The sequence below is a fragment of the Sporobolomyces salmoneus genome (assembly GCF_050403485.1).
Source record: "Sporobolomyces salmoneus JCM6883 DNA, S_salmoneus_JCM6883_v1_ctg43, whole genome shotgun sequence".
Classification (NCBI taxonomy): Eukaryota; Fungi; Basidiomycota; class Microbotryomycetes; order Sporidiobolales; family Sporidiobolaceae; genus Sporobolomyces; species Sporobolomyces salmoneus.
In genome coordinates this window covers 76,621-93,996 of record NW_027481120.1, presented here as the reverse complement: position 1 = coordinate 93,996, position 17,376 = coordinate 76,621, and the positions used below count along the sequence as shown (strand labels likewise).

At 51.8% G+C, this 17,376-nt stretch overlaps 6 protein-coding genes across 6 annotated transcripts; 3 read left to right on the top strand and 3 right to left on the bottom strand.

Annotated features, from left to right (window-relative positions):
• Nucleotides 1-247: 247 nt before the first annotated feature.
• On the top strand, nucleotides 248-1,240 carry JCM6883_003007 (type 1 glutamine amidotransferase domain-containing protein; the record flags this gene model as incomplete). The annotated part of the gene is made up of 4 exons (XM_076633725.1): nucleotides 248-350; nucleotides 418-572; nucleotides 729-986; nucleotides 1,052-1,240. The coding sequence occupies 4 exons, from the start codon at nucleotides 248-250 to the stop codon at nucleotides 1,238-1,240; spliced, it is 705 nt and encodes a 234-aa protein (XP_076486303.1).
• A 357-nt stretch (nucleotides 1,241-1,597) lies between these two features.
• On the bottom strand, nucleotides 1,598-2,548 carry JCM6883_003006 (ribonuclease P Rpr2/Rpp21/SNM1 subunit; the record flags this gene model as incomplete). The annotated part of the gene is made up of 3 exons (XM_076633724.1): nucleotides 1,598-1,920; nucleotides 1,982-2,064; nucleotides 2,121-2,548. 3 exons carry the CDS (start codon nucleotides 2,546-2,548, stop codon nucleotides 1,598-1,600), a joined length of 834 nt encoding a protein of 277 aa, XP_076486302.1.
• Nucleotides 2,549-2,679: 131 nt separating this feature from the next.
• On the bottom strand, nucleotides 2,680-8,664 carry JCM6883_003005 (mediator of RNA polymerase II transcription subunit 12; the record flags this gene model as incomplete). Its single annotated transcript, XM_076633723.1, has 10 exons — nucleotides 2,680-3,663; nucleotides 3,722-4,084; nucleotides 4,149-4,411; nucleotides 4,480-5,683; nucleotides 5,747-7,198; nucleotides 7,263-7,473; nucleotides 7,544-7,797; nucleotides 7,865-8,084; nucleotides 8,165-8,274; nucleotides 8,338-8,664. The coding sequence occupies 10 exons, from the start codon at nucleotides 8,662-8,664 to the stop codon at nucleotides 2,680-2,682; spliced, it is 5,388 nt and encodes a 1,795-aa protein (XP_076486301.1).
• A 574-nt stretch (nucleotides 8,665-9,238) lies between these two features.
• JCM6883_003004 (uncharacterized protein) lies at nucleotides 9,239-11,560 on the top strand (the record flags this gene model as incomplete). The annotated part of the gene is made up of 7 exons (XM_076633722.1): nucleotides 9,239-9,414; nucleotides 9,491-9,723; nucleotides 9,797-10,169; nucleotides 10,237-10,395; nucleotides 10,460-10,822; nucleotides 10,887-11,288; nucleotides 11,350-11,560. The coding sequence occupies 7 exons, from the start codon at nucleotides 9,239-9,241 to the stop codon at nucleotides 11,558-11,560; spliced, it is 1,917 nt and encodes a 638-aa protein (XP_076486300.1).
• Nucleotides 11,561-12,072: 512 nt separating this feature from the next.
• On the bottom strand, nucleotides 12,073-13,456 carry JCM6883_003003 (uncharacterized protein; the record flags this gene model as incomplete). Its single annotated transcript, XM_076633721.1, has 4 exons — nucleotides 12,073-12,959; nucleotides 13,029-13,085; nucleotides 13,150-13,295; nucleotides 13,362-13,456. 4 exons carry the CDS (start codon nucleotides 13,454-13,456, stop codon nucleotides 12,073-12,075), a joined length of 1,185 nt encoding a protein of 394 aa, XP_076486299.1.
• Nucleotides 13,457-13,697: 241 nt separating this feature from the next.
• Nucleotides 13,698-16,931, top strand: UTP13 (U3 snoRNA-associated protein UTP13; the record flags this gene model as incomplete). The annotated part of the gene is made up of 6 exons (XM_076633720.1): nucleotides 13,698-13,729; nucleotides 13,993-14,140; nucleotides 14,200-14,972; nucleotides 15,034-16,039; nucleotides 16,106-16,242; nucleotides 16,310-16,931. The coding sequence occupies 6 exons, from the start codon at nucleotides 13,698-13,700 to the stop codon at nucleotides 16,929-16,931; spliced, it is 2,718 nt and encodes a 905-aa protein (XP_076486298.1).
• Nucleotides 16,932-17,376: the final 445 nt, after the last annotated feature.

Here is a 17,376-nt window from a genome sequence, read left to right as displayed (position 1 = left end):
ACTCTTCAGCCTCGCACTCTTGCTTGTCGTTCGAGCTTGGACTCACTCTGGGGGAAGCGGCGAAACTCCAATGACGGCATCTCCGAGAATAGTTCGATGATGCTCTCCGAAGATTCGGACTTCTCCATTCCCTCGCTTGCTCTCTCTCCTCTCTCTTCCTTACTCATTCACTGCGCTTCTACATCCCACACACACTACCCAACCCGTCCAACCCCTCTCCCTCTACACTATACACTCGATCTCAAACATGCCCTCAAAAGTCCTCTTCGTCTTGTCGTCTCACGACCAAATGCTGAGTGGTAAACCCACCGGTTGGTACTTACCCGAAGCTGCTCACCCTTACTACCAAGGTTAGTTCTGAAACTCGATCAGCGATGGTCTACGTTTTCTGAACGAGTTCTACCTCACTGCTTCCAGTCACCAAGGCCGGTTACGAGGTTGTATTCGCTTCTCCCAAGGGAGGAAAGGCTCCTCTTGACCCTTCGTCCGTAGAGGCCTTCAAGGAGGATGCTGAGGCGCAAGAATTCCTCAAGGATTCTTCCATTATGAAGCAAATCGAATCGACCGTCAAAGTGAGTCGCTGCTTTCTCTCTTTGCTTACCTCGTCTTTTATTGCGGTCGAGCGAAGGGACGCTTTGGAAACGCTGTGGCGTGACAAGAGATTGATTCGCTCGGCCTCGAGCTCGCAATTTCACAGACTGACGATATTTTCCTCCTCTCTCTGACAGCTCGACGAAGTTGACGCTTCTGAATACGTAGCATACTTCGCCGTTGGAGGTCACGGACCCGTCTTCGATCTCACCGACAACGCGACGAACCAAAAACTTATCCTCGACTTCTACAACTCGAAGAAAGTTACTTCGTCGGTTTGCCACGGTCCTACCGTTTTCCTCAACATCAAGGAATCGAACGGTGAACGATTCGTCAAGGGAAAGAAGGTTACTTGCTTTTCGGACGAGGAGGAAGAGATGGCAGGTTTGACCAAGGTGAGTCATAAATACTTCTTCTCCCCTGCTTTCGTCGCTGACCATACTTCTCCGCTGTGTTGCAGGAAATCCCCTTCCTTGTCGAGAAGGAACTCCGAGCCGCCGGTGCCGACTTCCAACTCTCGCGTCAACCCTGGGGAGAGGAAGTCGTTACCGACGAGAAAGATGGAAAGATCTTGATCACTGGTGGCAACCCCGCTTCGGCTTCTGCTCTCGGTGCCGCCGTCGTCAAGGCTATCAAGGCTCGCGAGTAAAGGAAACGTCGCTTTCTAGTTTGAATAAATAAAGTAGTTCATTCCGTGTAGCTCAAATAGTAATGAAAACTGGTAGTGCTCTTCACTATTGTTTGTCATGTCCCTCGAGACGCTTTGAAGAGTTCCGCTAACCGTGGAGACTTGAATCGACGAGCGAGTATGCCTTTGGTTACTGTGAGATTTGATTAGACGATTCTGCGCGTGAGCATTGGGGAAGAGTCTCGACATTCAACTTGACTCGCATCACAATGCACTCACGAGTAAGAACAATCTGTGTACGATTCACTCCTGCTAAGCGAGATTATCCCGAGTTTTCGACGTCTGGTCGCAATCGGATCCTGTCCCGTCTCGCGCCGTTCATCTCTCGTCTCCATACTCGTCATGTCGAAGTACCGTATCTCCCTTGACGACGACGTGTCCCTTCCTCTCGAGGAAGATAGGTTTCCGAGCTTGTTTCTTCTCCCTCCGTTCCCGCTTCGTCATTTTACTCTTCGACCTCTTTTCTTCCTTGGAACGACCTGCTTTCGGAGGAGCCGTCACTTTGGATGCTTGAGGTACTTGGGCGGTGTCGAGGGCTTGATCTGGTTCGGGCTCGGGTAGGAGAGGAGGAGCCGGGAGTCTTCGTTGAGCGAGACAATTCGCGCAAGTGTGAACGACGAGATGAGCGTGAGGACCGGAAGCTGCAAGCACATCACCAAACTCAGCTCTTTCAATCGCGCTGAGGACTGATCGATGGCTCACGTTTGATTCGAACAGAGGAGGAAATTCCTGGAACGAGGACCGAATCGCACCCTTTACAGACCGTTCTCTTCACAGCCGGATCCCTGATTTCGACACGAGGGTCAGCTTTATCGTTATAGCGTAGTAATAGTAGACCTACATGCGAAGAGTAGCCTTTTTCGCAACATCTTGCATCGTTCGAACCAAATGACGAGAAATCGGTCTCAATCGCTCCTCCCCGGGCCGTCCTGAGCTCGCTGATGTCTCTCTGGCGACTGCTACTTTGTCTACGAGGCCGTCCTGAGCTTGTGAGGCTCTTTTGACTACCTTCCTTCCTTCATCTTGATCTTGATCTCCCTCCTTCTCCTGAGCTCCGAGACCACCTTTGACCTGCGCTATAGCCTCTCCTTGATTCTTGGTAACGATCTTCCGCCGCTTCTTCGGTCTTGAGGACGCCTCGAAGCCGGTGATGTTGTTCAAGAGAGCCGAGGCTTGATAGAGGTAGCTGAGTCGTTGAAGAGCATCTCGGGAGGGTACTGATGTTGATCCAGTAGGTTCTGCTACTCCTCGACCGGCTTTCTTGGCCATTGATCGAGATGAGGGGTGAGGGAGGAGAAAGAAAACTAAATTCGAAGTCGCTCTCTCGTTCGTAGTTCTCGCTCACGCGGTGGTAACAGGTAAGAATGAATTGCGACAACAACAACTGACATAGCGTGGAACTACTTTTTCTTCTTCCCCTTCCCAGCGACCGTTTTCGTCGCCTTGGTCTTTTTCGCAGGTTTCGTTGGCTGAACTACTTCCGCTTCCTCCTCTTCGTCGTCTATCACAATCACTTCCGTATTCGGGTTCGTCGCCTTTCGTTTCGTACCTCGAGTAGAAGGAGCAGTCCCCGAAGAGGTCGAATCCGTAGAAGCTTTGAGCGTTCCTCCTCCTCCTGATGCCTCTGCTATTGCTGTTCCGCTCGACGCTCCCTTCGATGCCGATATGACTGCCTCTCCCGTAACGTTTCTTTTCCTCCCAGCTACTGCGTTCCCTCCAGCCGTTGCGAGGGATCCATTCGCCGTCTGATCGAATTTCATCGCGAGACTCCTCGCGGCCGAAGTCGTCCTCCTGAAATCTCTCGCATGGACCGAAAGCCCCGTACAAGGAGTTTCGAAATCGAAATTCGTCTGTTTCCCTCTAGGATCTCCGGTTGAAGCGAGGGAAGAAGGGGGACGAGAAGAAGTAGTCGAGCTCGAGGAGGTCGTCGAGAGGGCATCGAGCGCAGTAACGGCGGGAACTGTTTCGATTACGCGGGCTCGGAAGGCGGCGAGATCGATCGGACCTCCGTTCGTGAGTGCGGGACGAAGGTTAGATTGTGCGGTTGTTGAGTTCCGAAGCGCGATAGAGGAGTTGAGCGCATTGGTGGCATTGGCTGAGGATGATTCGTTGTGATCGAGGAGCTCCCAGGGGTTCGGAACGGAGGATGAGGGAGTGTAGGAACCGAAGAGGTGAGTGAGGCGGACAAAGGTCGTGTCAGGGAGAGACGGATCGAAGGAAGGTGGTTGTTCTCCGGTGTGCGCTGAGGACGAGTGAAGTAGAGGATGAATAGAGGGAAGTGGTGTATTTGGCGCAAGGTCGGGTAGAGCGAGCAGGAGATGAGAACAAGCATCGAGGAGCAGAGTTGAAGTCGCCTGCGTGTCGTGTTGAGCTCCTGCGAGCGACTATAGACGATATTCTGTCAGATCGACAAGCGAAGGAGTAGAGATGAGAGTGACTTACGACAGCGAGAGAAGCGCATTGCGAGAGGCACTCCAAGTAGAGATCTGCCGTAGCTTTGTCCGCTGGTCCATCGGTGCAGCGGATCGCAATGTCGAGGATGTTGACGAGAAGAGGGATAGTCGAGAGGGACGAATCGCTCGAAGCCTTGTCGCTGTGCTCTGTCAGAGCTTGTTTGATCGCGTCCAGAACTTGTCGGAGGGACGAAGGGCGGGACGAAGCGACTCCTGATTGCAGGAGAGTCTCGAGAAGTCTGATAGTGCAGCGGGAAGCTGTCATCGCCGAGTCGTGAGCTTCATTCGTTTCCGAATCCGTCGTTAAGGTTGTGATCGCAGAAGCAAGTCGATCGAATGCGACGCTGACAAGCTGTGGGAAACATCTTTGTCAGTCTTCTCGCATTCGGTTTTGAGAGAGAGCGAAAGAAACTTACCTCGTCGGAAGCTGCTCCGTGATAGCACTTGACGACTTGCTCACCTAGATACGTTTGACCTGACCCGGTGCAGACACGTTCGAGGAAATGATTCGAGAGCGTGTGGAGAGCTTCAGACTTGTCTTCGTTCGTGAGAGTTGAATCGAGTTCGAGTCGTTCGAGACAAGCTTCGACTTCGACTTTCGAGACGGCTAGTCGCCAAAGGGTCAAGCCGGAAAGGAACGTGTCCCAATCTTCGGTAGAGACTAGATTCGCGGGAGTTGCTGCAAGACACACACGAGACTGTCATTAGCTAGGCGAAGCTCGTGGAGTGAAGGAATCGCGAACGTACCATCTCCACCGTCTTTGAGAGCGACAAGAAGACTCGCGAGGAGTTTCGGTTTGAACGTGTCGAAGGACGGCAGCGACCTGACGAATTCACTGTCGAGCATCCCTACACGAACTGATTGCGGGATCTTGACGACGAGCGACTGAAATTGTTGCAAATTAACGATTCGGAGGAAGAGGGCACTCGCAGCTTGGGCGTTGTCGAGCAAGCCTGCCGCTGTAGAGACCTCTTGTTGGAGTACGAGTAAGGCGAGAAGCGACGAGACGGTTGGAAGCGAAGTAGAAGTGAAGAGACAGCCGAGGCGAACGGATTTGCGTTGTTGAGTGAGAAGGGTGGAAGGGGATAGAGGTGAGGGATATGGGTGATCAGTTGAGGCGTCAGGGCAAGGTATGTCGACAGCTTTCGCGAGTGCTTCGGTGAGGACGACTAAAGTTCGCGAGAGAGTAGATTCGAGAGGAAGGGGTTCAAGTACTGTTTCCGCCGAGTGTTTCGCAAGTCCGGGTAAGACGAGGACAAGGATACTCCTCCAAGTCGGTAAGAAGCCGTCACTGACGAGTAGAGGCAATGGGAGAACTCCCTCAACGACGAGATCGCTCAAGAGCGTAACGACTTGTGTTCCTTGTGATCCTCCTAAAATCGAGATGAGATGTTGAGGCGCTTTCGAGCGCATCCAGCGAAGCAGCGGCAGCTCGAGACCTCCTCGGAGTCGTTCATCGAGTTCCTTGAACAACCCAACGATCGAGTCGACAGACGAGAGCTGAGCCAATAGTTGAATCGACGAGTCGATGACGTTGCCGAGCCATGTCTCGTTCGTCGAACCACCGTAGCGAGAGTGTAAGAGCGAGGCAAGTTGCGAGACGGCGGCGGGAGACGAATCGACGGTGAGCGTTTGGAGTTCGACCAGAGGTGAGGAAGCGAGGGCTTGAGTGACGACGATCTGAACGTTGGCGACTAACGGTTGAGAGGCGTTGAGAACAGCTTCCTGCTTCGGACCTTTGAGGTAGCCCGCGATCGCAAGGGGTCTCAGACAGGCGAGAAGTCTTCTCCTCGAAGCACCGGTGCTGTTGTCGAGGGTGGAAGCGAGAGCATCCGCCAATTCTGATAGTCCTCCGAGAGCTGACCAGAGGTCAAGGCGTGTCGAGACGAGGTCGACGATTTCGAAGAGCAAAGAGGGTGAGGGATTTTGTCGCAAGAGAATGACGAGAAGCTGTTGAACAAATGGGATGAGTTACGTGCACATGAATGCACGAAATCGAAACACTGAGCTTACCTGTAAGAGACCGGCATAATCTCGACATAGATCAAAAACGTTGACGATCAAAGCGAAAGATTCGGGGTCCATCGCTAGCGTTCCAGTTGCTGACGACGAAATGACCCTCGACAATCCATTCGATACTATGTCACGAGTCACCGAGAGACGTTCTCCACGTTCGGCGAGGCTGGAAACGGCTTCTAGCAGCGTGCGGGTATCGAAGTTGACTTTCGTCTCAGTTTCTTCCGGCGCGGGTCCTCCTCCTCCACTCCACCTCGGAACGATCCTTGCGAGTTCGAGTTGCACAATTGAAAGTTTCTCTTGGACCTTCCTCAACTCCTCGTAATCGTCCTTTCGACCTTTCGTCGCCTGTTTCCCTCCCGTATTCGCGTCCTCAATTGCAGCCGTTTGGAGAATCCAAAGATGAATCGATTCCTCCCCTCCATCGACTGGGTTTCTTTCCGTCTCTCCCCTCGCAATCATCTTCTGCATGTAATGACCATAACTCAGCGCTCCGACTCGCATCAACTCTTCCGCGAGTCCTCTCACGTCCGAGCGACTTCCGATCGTCTTGCCCGACAGCTTCTCCGGTCCCTCTGTGCTATAACGGTCGTCGACCCATTTCACGAACGCTTCGACGACGCCTTGCGATCCTTTCGAGCTCGAAGTCGAGGTTGAAGTCCTGGTGCTTCTCGTTCGAACTCCTTGTCTTCCTCTTTCCTTCTCTTCAACCTGCCGTTCCCTTTCGAGCTCGATACTGATCAAATTCGCGACGGTTGGTCTCCGATGGGTTCCAGGCAATCGACAAGGAGTGGTCGACCAGGTGAACAAGATCGGCAAGGCGGTTTTTAGGGGTAGGATCGGTCCTCTCGTTCGGGAACGAGTGCGAGGAGGCTCCGAAGAAGGTCCGTTGGCGGTCGCTGAAATCGAAGGAGAAACGAGAGAAGGGTTCGGAGAAGTTGACGAAGTTGCGAGAGAGGGCGTTTGAGCCGAAGTAGGGAGGAAAATCTGAGAATGAAGTGAGGCTATTGATTGAGGGAATGCAAAGTTGTCGAGGCGAGTGATGAGGTCCAACTGGGCGCGTTCTCGGGATTCTGCGTCGCTACTTGGGGAGGGATTTTGAGCGGAAGATGAAGTAGTCGGGATTCGAGAAGCCTCGAGACGTCGATGTGCAAGGTCGGAGAGGTCTGCTCGAATGATCTCGAGTACTGATGGATCTTGTTCGACGTCGTCTGCCGTGATGAAGCCTGATTTCGGTTCGAGTAAGACGGTTTCGAGCTTCTCGGAAACTTGCACGGGTAGCAGCGGGACTGGAGACGAGGCGAGAGAAGTCGAGGGAAAGATCGGGACAGGACAAAGGGAGGCGAATGCGTCGGGAAGAGCGAGGAAAGCAGAGCGAACGAGGGAAGTGAGGGTATTCTCGAGAGTGGCGTAGAGGGGAGAGGAGGAAAGGAGAGAGGCTTGTTCGACCTAGCATATACGGGAAAGACTGTGTGAGTCGAGGTACGCAGAGGTTGAGAGAAGAGAGACAAACCTGTTCCAATCTGATGAGACAGGTTCTAGCAAGTCTCGCCGTACTTGGTTCGTCTTCGAGCACTTCATCCCAGTACTCTTCGACGAGTAACAAGGCTACTGATAGTTGCGCCAAAGTCGTAGCTGAAGGATCGATGATTGAAACTAAGAAGCGAATGAATTGAGGCGTCGAAAGAAGGGAACCTGAGAGGAGAGAGTTGAGGAGAATGAGTCTGCACACAGTTCACTAGCATAGTCAGAATCAAGCGAGACACAGGAAAGTGAACCCGAGTTGTGACTCACGTGTAGTCGAATTTCTCTTTCCAAGCCGTTCTCGCTTTTGGGTCCGTGAAATCGCTCGATACTTTTAGAGCTGATGCGTTCGACGATGTCGTCCTCGTTCGACTATGTTGAGGGATCAAAGGTGCAGCGGATTCAGAGTCGGGCAAGCTCAAGTTGAGCAATTGTTTTCGAACGAATTCGCAAACGACCGTCGTGAACTCTGAGGTATATTGTGCGATCGCGGTCGGAAGCAGACGAGATTTTGCGAGAGATTGCTATGACGCCATCCACGGGATGAAGGTCAGCGAAAGAGTCTTGATGGTGAGTGAAGTGAAAACTCACGATTTCGATACCTCCAAACGCTCGAACAAACCATACTGCCCTTCCAATCTCCACTTTTCTCGCCGCCAACATATCGAGTCCCTTTTCTCCCTTGTATCCGTGCGGTACGCTCCTGCTCAGTTTCGAGAGCGGAACCGCAGGGTTCGCGAGATCTGAAAACCAGGTTTCTCGTTTATTGTCGGTCAGAGTAATACGAGATGGGAGTCGGAAAGTTGAGGGTCTACGAGGGGGATTTTTAGGTGATCAGCATGGAAATCAAGTCGGAGAGGGTGCAGAAAGGCTCGCCCGTAAGTCGGTAACTGAGATTCTCGCTTCTGTTGAACCGCTGTCACGATTCTTGAGAGGTTCTCGAGCATTCCTTTCGCCTTCAGGTTATCGAGAATGTGTCCATGTGCAGAGAATGTATCGGCCTAGAGCAAAGATCCAGTCGTTAGGGCGAAACGAGGGAGAGTTTGGGATTCGAGTGAACTCACTGCGATGGGTAGTTTCGCTGAATATCCCGATTTGACGGCTGACTCTGTCATCTGATCTTCATCCATACCATCTCTCGTCGGGTAGAACACTGGCCACGCCTTTCCTTTCCCTCTCATCTTCGTTGAACCTGGTCCGTCATCTCCCTCATCTCCGTCCCAAGGAGCTCTCCAGTTCGGCGGGTCTAGTCGATAGCGTTGTAGGCCTTGTTCCGCAAGGATTGCGTCGAGGGGAGATGGTCGGAAATCGTGAGAAGTGGTGGTTGATGATGGACCGGATTTGCTCGAAGCTGAAGTCGAGGTTCGTCGTGATGCACCCGAGCGAGACATAGAATGACTCTACTTATCTCCTCTCGAGAAGCTGCATCAATTGAGGTCAGGTGTCGGAGTGAATGAGATCGAGAGTCCGAACTTTGTATCCTTGACTTCCAACGACTCTGTGGGCTCTACTGTTTATAGATGATGTAAATTCAGCAGCTCGTAGGTTCATTACAGCGAACGTGAAGGGCATCCGTGAAAACGAAGCTTGCAAGTGCCTCTCCTCACGTGACCAAAAGTGATTGCTGCGAGTTACCCTGTAAGCGAGCCGTTTTGACTGCGCGAAGACTACAGTAGCTTGAATTGGAGACAATTTCCATTGAATTTCACGCGTTGGTGCGCGAAAGTCAGAGGTGCAAGATTTGAAGTCGAAAATTCTCGCGATTTGGAGCTCTCTTTCTCTCCTTCACTCTATCACCAACTCGAAGTTGGTGCCCGGCCACAGACTCGCCTCTTCATACCCCATCGCTATCCTTTGACAGGAAACGGCCACAGCATCCGCAACCCACGTTCCTTCCTCTCTATCACCTTGACATTCATACAACTCAACTCGACTCAGCACTTCACAAAGACGATATAAACTACAATGCTATCTATCTCAACTACCACTCCCTCGACCGTCCTCCTTCTGCTTCTCTCATCGGCCCTTTCCGTTTCAGCAGTACAAGGGGAACATGCTCACAGAGGAGGATCCCTTCACCGCTTCAAACTGGCGAAACGTATGCTCGATGTCAGTGATGAGTACGGTGTAGTCAACCACGAGTGAGTTCCCTCGTTCGGCGTTAAGGAGGTTTGTGCTCATTTTCCCTTTTCGCTAACGCACCTCGCAATTTGACAGTTTCCTCCTCAACGACTTTGCACGTACCACGAGCCGATACAGCAAAGCTCGAGTCAACTTCAAAGCAAATCATGTCATCACCGGCACAAACTCGACGAACGCGAAACTCATGAAGCGACGACAGAACGTCTTCGAACGAGCGATCGAGATGGAACAACGAGGACAACTCGAGAAGCGTACGAGCGGTCTCGAGAAGAGGGCTTCTACTGCCAGTGTCGACTTGACGGACTACTGTGAGTCGAGCGTCACGCACCTAGGGTTTTGAAATGGAAAACTGACTCTTCCGCTCTCCTCCTCCGCCGATAGTCTCTGGAGGAACTGATTCATCCTACTACGGAGGAATCGGAATCGGAACCCCAAGTCAATCTTTCAACGTTATTTTCGATACCGGATCAGGCGACCTCTGGGTACCGGGACAATCCGCACAAACTTCCCACGAAACCTTCAACTCGGGATCCTCATCAACATACGAGGGCTCGAGTGCTTCCTGGGACATTCAATACGGAACCGGATCAAGCTCTGGCCTCCTTGCTCGCGACTCCGTCACTCTCGGCTCGATTACGGTACCGAAACAGATCTTCGCCCTCGCCTCGACTCTTGCCCCAGTCATCGAATCGCTCCCTTCCGATGGGATCATGGGTATGAGTTTCAGTTCGATTGCGAGCAGTGGAGCGCCGACGTTAGTCCTCCCTCTTCCTGTGCCCTCGTTGAGAGTCTGAGCTGACAAGAAGTGATGCCGAGCGTAGGCCCTTCGAAAACATGATTACGAACTCACTCGTTTCGAACCCGTATTTTGGAATCTACTTTCAACGCGCTCGAGACCTGACTTCGCAGAGTCGGGGTACGATTGGAGGAGGAGAACTCTGTATCGGATGCTACGATTCTGGAAAGTTCACGGGTTCGCTGTAAGTAATATCGCTCTATCGCTCGAATGCAACGAATTGACGCTTGACCTTGTCACTCGCGCAGAAACTACGTCCCCGTCTCATCGCAAGGTTATTGGAGTGTCCCAAGTGAAGGTATCGCCGTCGGCGGCAACCTGATCTCCGGAACGAACATGGTCGCTGCGATCGATTCCGGAACTTCCCTCATCTACGTACCGACTTCAGTCGCTTCAGCTCTCTACTCTTCGATTGGAGGCAAACAAGTCGGAAACGATTGGCACGTTCCTTGCGTCGCGGAATTCTCGACTTTCGCGTTCTCGTTCGGAGGAGTCCAATACAAGATCCCTCTCTCCGACTTGTTCCTCGGTTACGCTTCCGCATCGGACAAGTCGAGCTGTATCCTCGCCGTTATGCCTCAGGACGTGTACGACCCTTCGGGTAGCTTGACGTGAGTGATCGAGTTCCTTCAGCTGTGATGTCCTCAAGGCTGACGACCTTCTTCACAATCGCAGTGCAATCGTGGGAGCGACTTTCCTCAAAGCCGTCTACACTGTCTATAGTTACTCGCAAAATGGTGCTCCCGCTGTCGGATTCGCCGTTTCTTCGACTTCTGGAACTACCAGCAACTCAGCATCATCGTCTGGGTCTTCATCGTCGTCTTCCTCCCAATCCTCGTCGTCGTCGTCGCGAAATTCGACCGCCTCTGCCTCGGGTAACATGATTTCTGGATCTTCATCGTCAGACGCTGAAAACGGAGGAGGAGGATACACGGTCACGCAAGTTGCTGAGATAACAACGGCACCTCTCGCCTCTGCCTCTGCCTACAATCCTGGATCTTCAGCTTCAGCTTCCGATTCGTCGAGTGGATCAAACTCGAACGGATCCGATTCTAGCAGTTCGGGCGGAAACGTTGCGTGAGTTATTCTCTTTCTTCCGAACGAAGTCATGACTGAGTTCATCTTTTCACTCCTCCAGTGGTTTTACCTTCTCCGTCTTCTCGCAAGCCCCCGTCGTTACGATGACCTCGACCGCTGGATCGGCCGAATCGTCGTCTTCACCAGGACAAGATCAACAATCTAATCAATCTGGTTCGACTTTGGGATCTTCTTCGAGCCTCTCGGTCACTTCTTCGCTCGTGACTGTCTTCTCGGCAGTCGTCGCCGGTGGACTCGTCGTACTCGTCTAAAGCCCCTAATCTGGATCCCTTTCTTCTCGCACCCTCGCACACACTCTTACGACCTTGACTTCGACCTCGCAACTCGCTCTCCAACCACCACAGACACTCTCACCTTTTCTATCTCTCGTCGGAATCGTTTCCCTTCTCTCTAACTGCAACACTCGTTTCTTTCTCACCTTGTTCGTTTACTTATCTTTACGCAAATTCCTCACACTCGTTTCAGCTTTCACCCTTGTTACCTTACCACTCTTGTCTTATTATTATTCCGGAACATCCCTGTCTCTCATAGGAAAAGGATCCCATCTACCTCTCCAGTTCTATCTCTTTCATTCTAACTTATTCTTCATCTCGTGTAGTATCTTGGTTTGTCGCATGCATTCATTTGTTTGCAGTCGGAAAAACAACATTCAGTCGGAAGAATACTGGCATCGTCTACGCGAGAACGATCAGAGCTTGTCGTTTCGCAGGATGGAATCGAATAAATTGATACAACAACAGATACGATATACGAAACTCTCGCTCTAAGTTGTAATCCTCTTCTTGAGCTTGATAAACTCGACCGCTCTCCTCTCCGCTTCTTTCTTCACCGCTTCATCCATCAGCGCTTTCTCTTTCGTTCCCTCTTCGTCCTCTTCGTCGTCCCAGCTCTCAACCGTTTTCTCCTTCCGTCTCCCTCGCAACTCTGCTTTACCAAGCTGGCGGTCGAACAGTCCTAACTCACGTTCGACTCGAACCTCGAAATCGAACAATAACCATTTACTCAACCACTCGATCGGATCCGGTGGGATCCTGAACGCTTTCTCGATTGTCGATCTGTAGAACTGTTCTCGTAGTTGCGGGATTGAATCCTTCAGTAGCAGGGCTAGTGGGTTAGAAGCCTGTTTCGAAGAAAGGGATAGGAGCGAGTTGAAATGCGATTGGATCGAAGAGGGAGGCGGAGGGAGCCCAGAAAGGAGGGTTGAAAGTGTCGAGAGAGATGAGTGGATGAGGGCGAGATGGAGTTCGAGGAGGAAGGAGATGTACGGGTCGGCAGCCGGAGGTTGAGAGGAAGTTGGAGATGAGGGTCGTAGCTTTGGAGGACGGGGTAGGGATGAAAGGGTACAGAGGGAGAGTAACGTCGGAAGGAATGTCGATAGAGGCGGCGATGAAGTCGTTTGTGAGGAAGTCGAGCTTGTGAAGGCAGGTAGGAGGTGAGAATGCAAGAGGTGCAATGTGAGGTAGAACGATCTTGTCTCGTTTGAGGGACCGGGACGAGATGGTGTCGAAGACACTGAGAGGGATGCGAGAGATGTTGCGAGTTCGTCTCGAGCGAGTGTCGGGTGAATGACGGTGACGAGGTGAGGGAGCGAGGACAAGAATTGGGCTTGATTCGACGCGACGAGCGATAGCAAGACGGAGGTCTCGTACACTGGAATTGACACATGGTGCGTCAGTTCGTTGTACTCCACTGAGGTGAGCATCGAGCGAGAAGACTCACCTTCGCAGGCGAAGGTGTCGATTCGACGAATCGAATGAATCCCTTCACGGAGTTTCCCTACCAGAGTAAGAATGAAGAGGTTAGCCGTTGACGAGATCTCCAACGCTACTGAGATCCTCACGCAAGTCAAGCAAGATAATACCGAGCTCTTCGTTCCTTCGCTTTAGATCCGTCGAAAGAGAACCGAATGGAAAGTTTGAACACCATTTCTTGAGCTTCTGAGCAATGTGATCTCGAAATCGTTCTTGTATCGCAGGATTTCGAAGTCTGCGATCATCAAGCATCAGCTCGTACGACTCATGCTGTCGATTGAGAGTGAGGAAGAGACCTCACGAAGATGGATCATCGTCTGCAACTCCTCTCGACGGAGACAGCAACAAATTGAATTCGTCCTGTTCCCGCTTGCCGCCGAGGTCCTTTCTTGCCATCCTCAGCCCATCTTTATTGATTCCTGGCTCAGTTCGAGCGGAGGGCGAATGATTGTTCGATGAATTCGCCCAGATTGATTGCGTTCGTTTGCCGGTTGGCGTCTGTGCTACCCCTGAGCCTCTTCTCCATGGCTGACTCATGCTTCAACTTGTCGAGATAGTTTTGTCGGATCGAAGGCAGAGGAGGAGAGAAAGAGAGAACGCTCGGTTTGTTCAACAACCATTCACCTCGCCTCTCGCCATGAGCAATACAAGACCGAGGTTCAAGACAAGGTAAGCTAACGACTACACCTTCCTTGTCAGAGCTCCATCAGAGGTGGAAAGGGAAAGCCGGGAAAGATTTCGATCAAAACTCTTGATCAACTCAACAACGGCTCCGGCATAGGGCTCGTAAGCTGAGGGATGTAGTCATGAGCTCCCCTCGATACTTTTTACGGGACTTTCGACCACGAAGGAGCTCGAGAAGGGTTTCATCATGAAGTTCTTCCTTTTTCGAGCCTGTCGAACTGATCCCTCTCTCTTTCTTGCCTGCGTAGCTTCACAGCAGCTAGAACCTATTCACCGATTCACACGGGAGGCGCAGCAGTCTTGTCGGGAGATGGTTCATGGCTCGTTTCGACTTTGAACGAACAAGCACTCGTTACAGAGATTGAGACTGGGAACCCTGTGCAAGAGCTCAAAGGGGTACGTCGAGAAGCTCCACAGAAGCATACAGAGTGCTCAAGCTGACCCGTGACGAGTAGGACACTTCGGCGGTCACGACTCTGGCGATTACTCCTTCTCCCCTCTCACCTCAAGCCGGAGGTTATCTCCTTACCTGCTGTCGATCCCTCGCCCTTCACATCTACTCCCTTCCTTCCCTCTCCCTCCATCGTCACATCCCTCGAGCTCACGAAGCCCCGATCATCACTTGCGCTTCAGATCCGACTGGAACGCTTTTCGCAACGGGATCCGCAGATGGAGTCGTTAAAGTGTGGGATGCCGCTCGAGGTCACTGCACACACGTACTGAAAGGTCATGGAGGAGTCATCAGTGCGATCACGTTTGATATCGCGAGTGCGGGAGACGGAGGGAAACAAGGTCGAGCGAAACTCGTTACCGGGGCAGACGATTGCAAGATCAGGGTGTGGGACTTACGTACGAGGGAATGTCTACACGTCTTGGATGGACATAACAGTGTCGTTCGGGGACTCGACACAACGAAAGATGGAAAGAGTTTGGTCAGTGGAGGAAGGGACAAGGTCGTCAACGTGTGGGATCTCGAGCGAGGTGTCTTGAGGAGAACGATGCCCGTATTCGAGACGTTAGAATCGGTTGGATTGGTCGAGATTGAAGAGGGAGAGGAAAGTAAGAAAGGAAAAGAAAAGGAGGGAAGCACGACACGGAGGGCGATCTATACGGGAGGTGACAAGGGTGTGATCAGGTTATGGGATCTCTTGACCGGAGAGCAGATCAAGACGAAGGCGGACGAGACTCCTGTTCAAGAGGGCAAAGTGCACGAAATTCTCAGCATCATGTGAGTGTTCTTTCCTTCGTTCGAACCTTTTCTGTGTGCTGATTCTTGTCGTCACCTGCAGCAACACACCTTCACAATCTTCCCTTACCGCCATCTTTGTCGATCAAAACATTGTCACTCGTTCTCTTCCTCACCTCTCGATCACTCGGCAAATCATCGGTTTCAACGACGAAGTCATCGACACTTGCTACCTCTCCCCCTTCCCCTCGACCTCTTCCGAAGAACCCGCACCTGAATCTCACCTCGCCGTTGCAACAAATTCCGACTTGATTCGAATCTACGACCTCAACCGATTCAACACGTCTCTCCTCGAAGGTCACGAGGACGTCGTACTGTGTCTCGCGCGATCAGCAGACGGTCAGATCCTCATTAGTGGTTCGAAAGACAAGACTGCACGGATTTGGAAGAGTCCACCGAATTCGGCACTGTCTTCCTCGGACGGTCAACCGAGTTGGAGGTGTATCGGAAAGGCGGAGGGTCACGTCGAATCGATCGGAGCTGTCGCAGTATCGAAGAAGGAGAACAACTTCCTCATCACGGCGTCTCAAGATCGAACGGCGAAGATCTGGGACTTGGCTTCTCTCGTCTCCTCGGAAAACGACGAACTCTCTCCTCTTCGATCAATGTCGACAACAAAGATCCACGACAAGGATATCAACACTCTCGATATCGCTCCTAACGATAAACTCCTCGCTTCAGGTTCTCAAGATCGTACCGCGAAACTCTTCTCAATCACCTACACCTCGAAAACGAAATCTACTCCAGCATCGGCTCAACTTTCGTTACTCGGTACTTTCAAAGGACACAAACGAGGAGTATGGAGCGTCAAGTTCTCGCCAGTCGATCAATGTCTCGCGACCGCTTCAGGAGATCGAACGATCAAGTTGTGGAGTTTGGCCGATTTCACTTGCGTCAAGACGTTCGAAGGACATTCGAATACGGTGTTGAGGGTCGACTTCTTGACGAGGGGAATGCAAATCGCTTCCGCCGCGAGTGATGGATTGGTCAAAGTTTGGAATGTGAAAGATGAGGAGTGCGTTTCGACACTTGATAACCACGAGGAGAAGGTACACTATTCCTCTTTCGACGTTCTGAAAAGCAGAGACTGACTCTTTCCCTCGGTCCTCTAACAGATCTGGGCATTGGCGGTTTCGAAAGATGAGAAACACGTCGTTTCAGGAGGAGCGGACTCGGTGATCACAGTGTGGGAAGACGTGACGGAATCCGAAGAGCTCGAAAAGATTCAAGAGCAGGAGGAATTGGTACTCAAGTATGTTCACTCTCTCTTCACGTTCACGTTCGGAGGCAAAGTTCTGACCGAAACATTCCCTTCGCAGAGAGCAAGATTACGAGAACTATCTCGCGATCAACGATTACTCGAACGCTATTCTCCTCGCCCTCTCGATGGATCAACCTCGACGTCTCCTCAAACTCTTCACCGAAGTTCGATTAACCTCGGATTCTCCTTCCTCCTCGAGCGACCCTGCTGCCGATCTCCTCTCGTTCACCGGTTCTCGACATGTTGACGCCGTGGTCAAATCCCTATCTCCTTCTGATCTGCGACAACTACTCAGTTACATCAAGGACTGGAATACGGTTTCTCGGTCTTCCGATGTCGCTCAAGGCATTCTTCACGCAATTCTCAAATACCACGATGCCGATGCCGTTCTCGCTGCTCTCGAAGGTCGACAGGAGACGTCGGAGGAGAACGATGGAGAAGTTCTCGATCTCGATGGAATGCTCGATGGAGTCGTTACGAAACCAAAGAAGCAAAACGACTCGAAGAACAATGCGGGAGAGGTTCTCGGCGCTCTCATTTCTTATACGGAGCGGCATTTGACGAGGGCGGACAAACTCGTTAGGGAGAGTTTCATCGTTGAGCATTTGTTGGGTATGATGGAAGGATTCGATGATTTCGACGCTGGAGCAGATACGAATGGGATGGAAGTAGATCAATGAGCGTGAATACGATTGTCGTTTCAGCTCTCCAAGGTTCGGTGCTGAGTTCTGAGAGACGATGGAGCGATGCGGTTCTGCGAGCTAAACAGCATTCACTTATCTGAACTCGGACTCGCACTCAGACGGTGAGAGATTCTCTTGTCTCTATGAGACGAGGGAAAGTTAACGACGAAAGGGGCAATTGCGAGAACAAACTAAACGAGAGGGAACAATTCCAGATTGCGAATGGTATGTAGTCAAACGAGGGCAAAGCGGGGAAGTATCGGAGGTATCACAGACTCGAGGAGAATCAAAGGTGGTCGATATGGACGGATTTCTCGAGCTGTTCGAGTACGACCTCGGCCCTCTCGACGGCGATTGAGTCGGTTTCGGGATCACGGTCGTAGATCCCTCCTTCGAAGATTCCTGGGTTACCGTTTGAGGTCTCCAGCTTCTCGCAGAACTG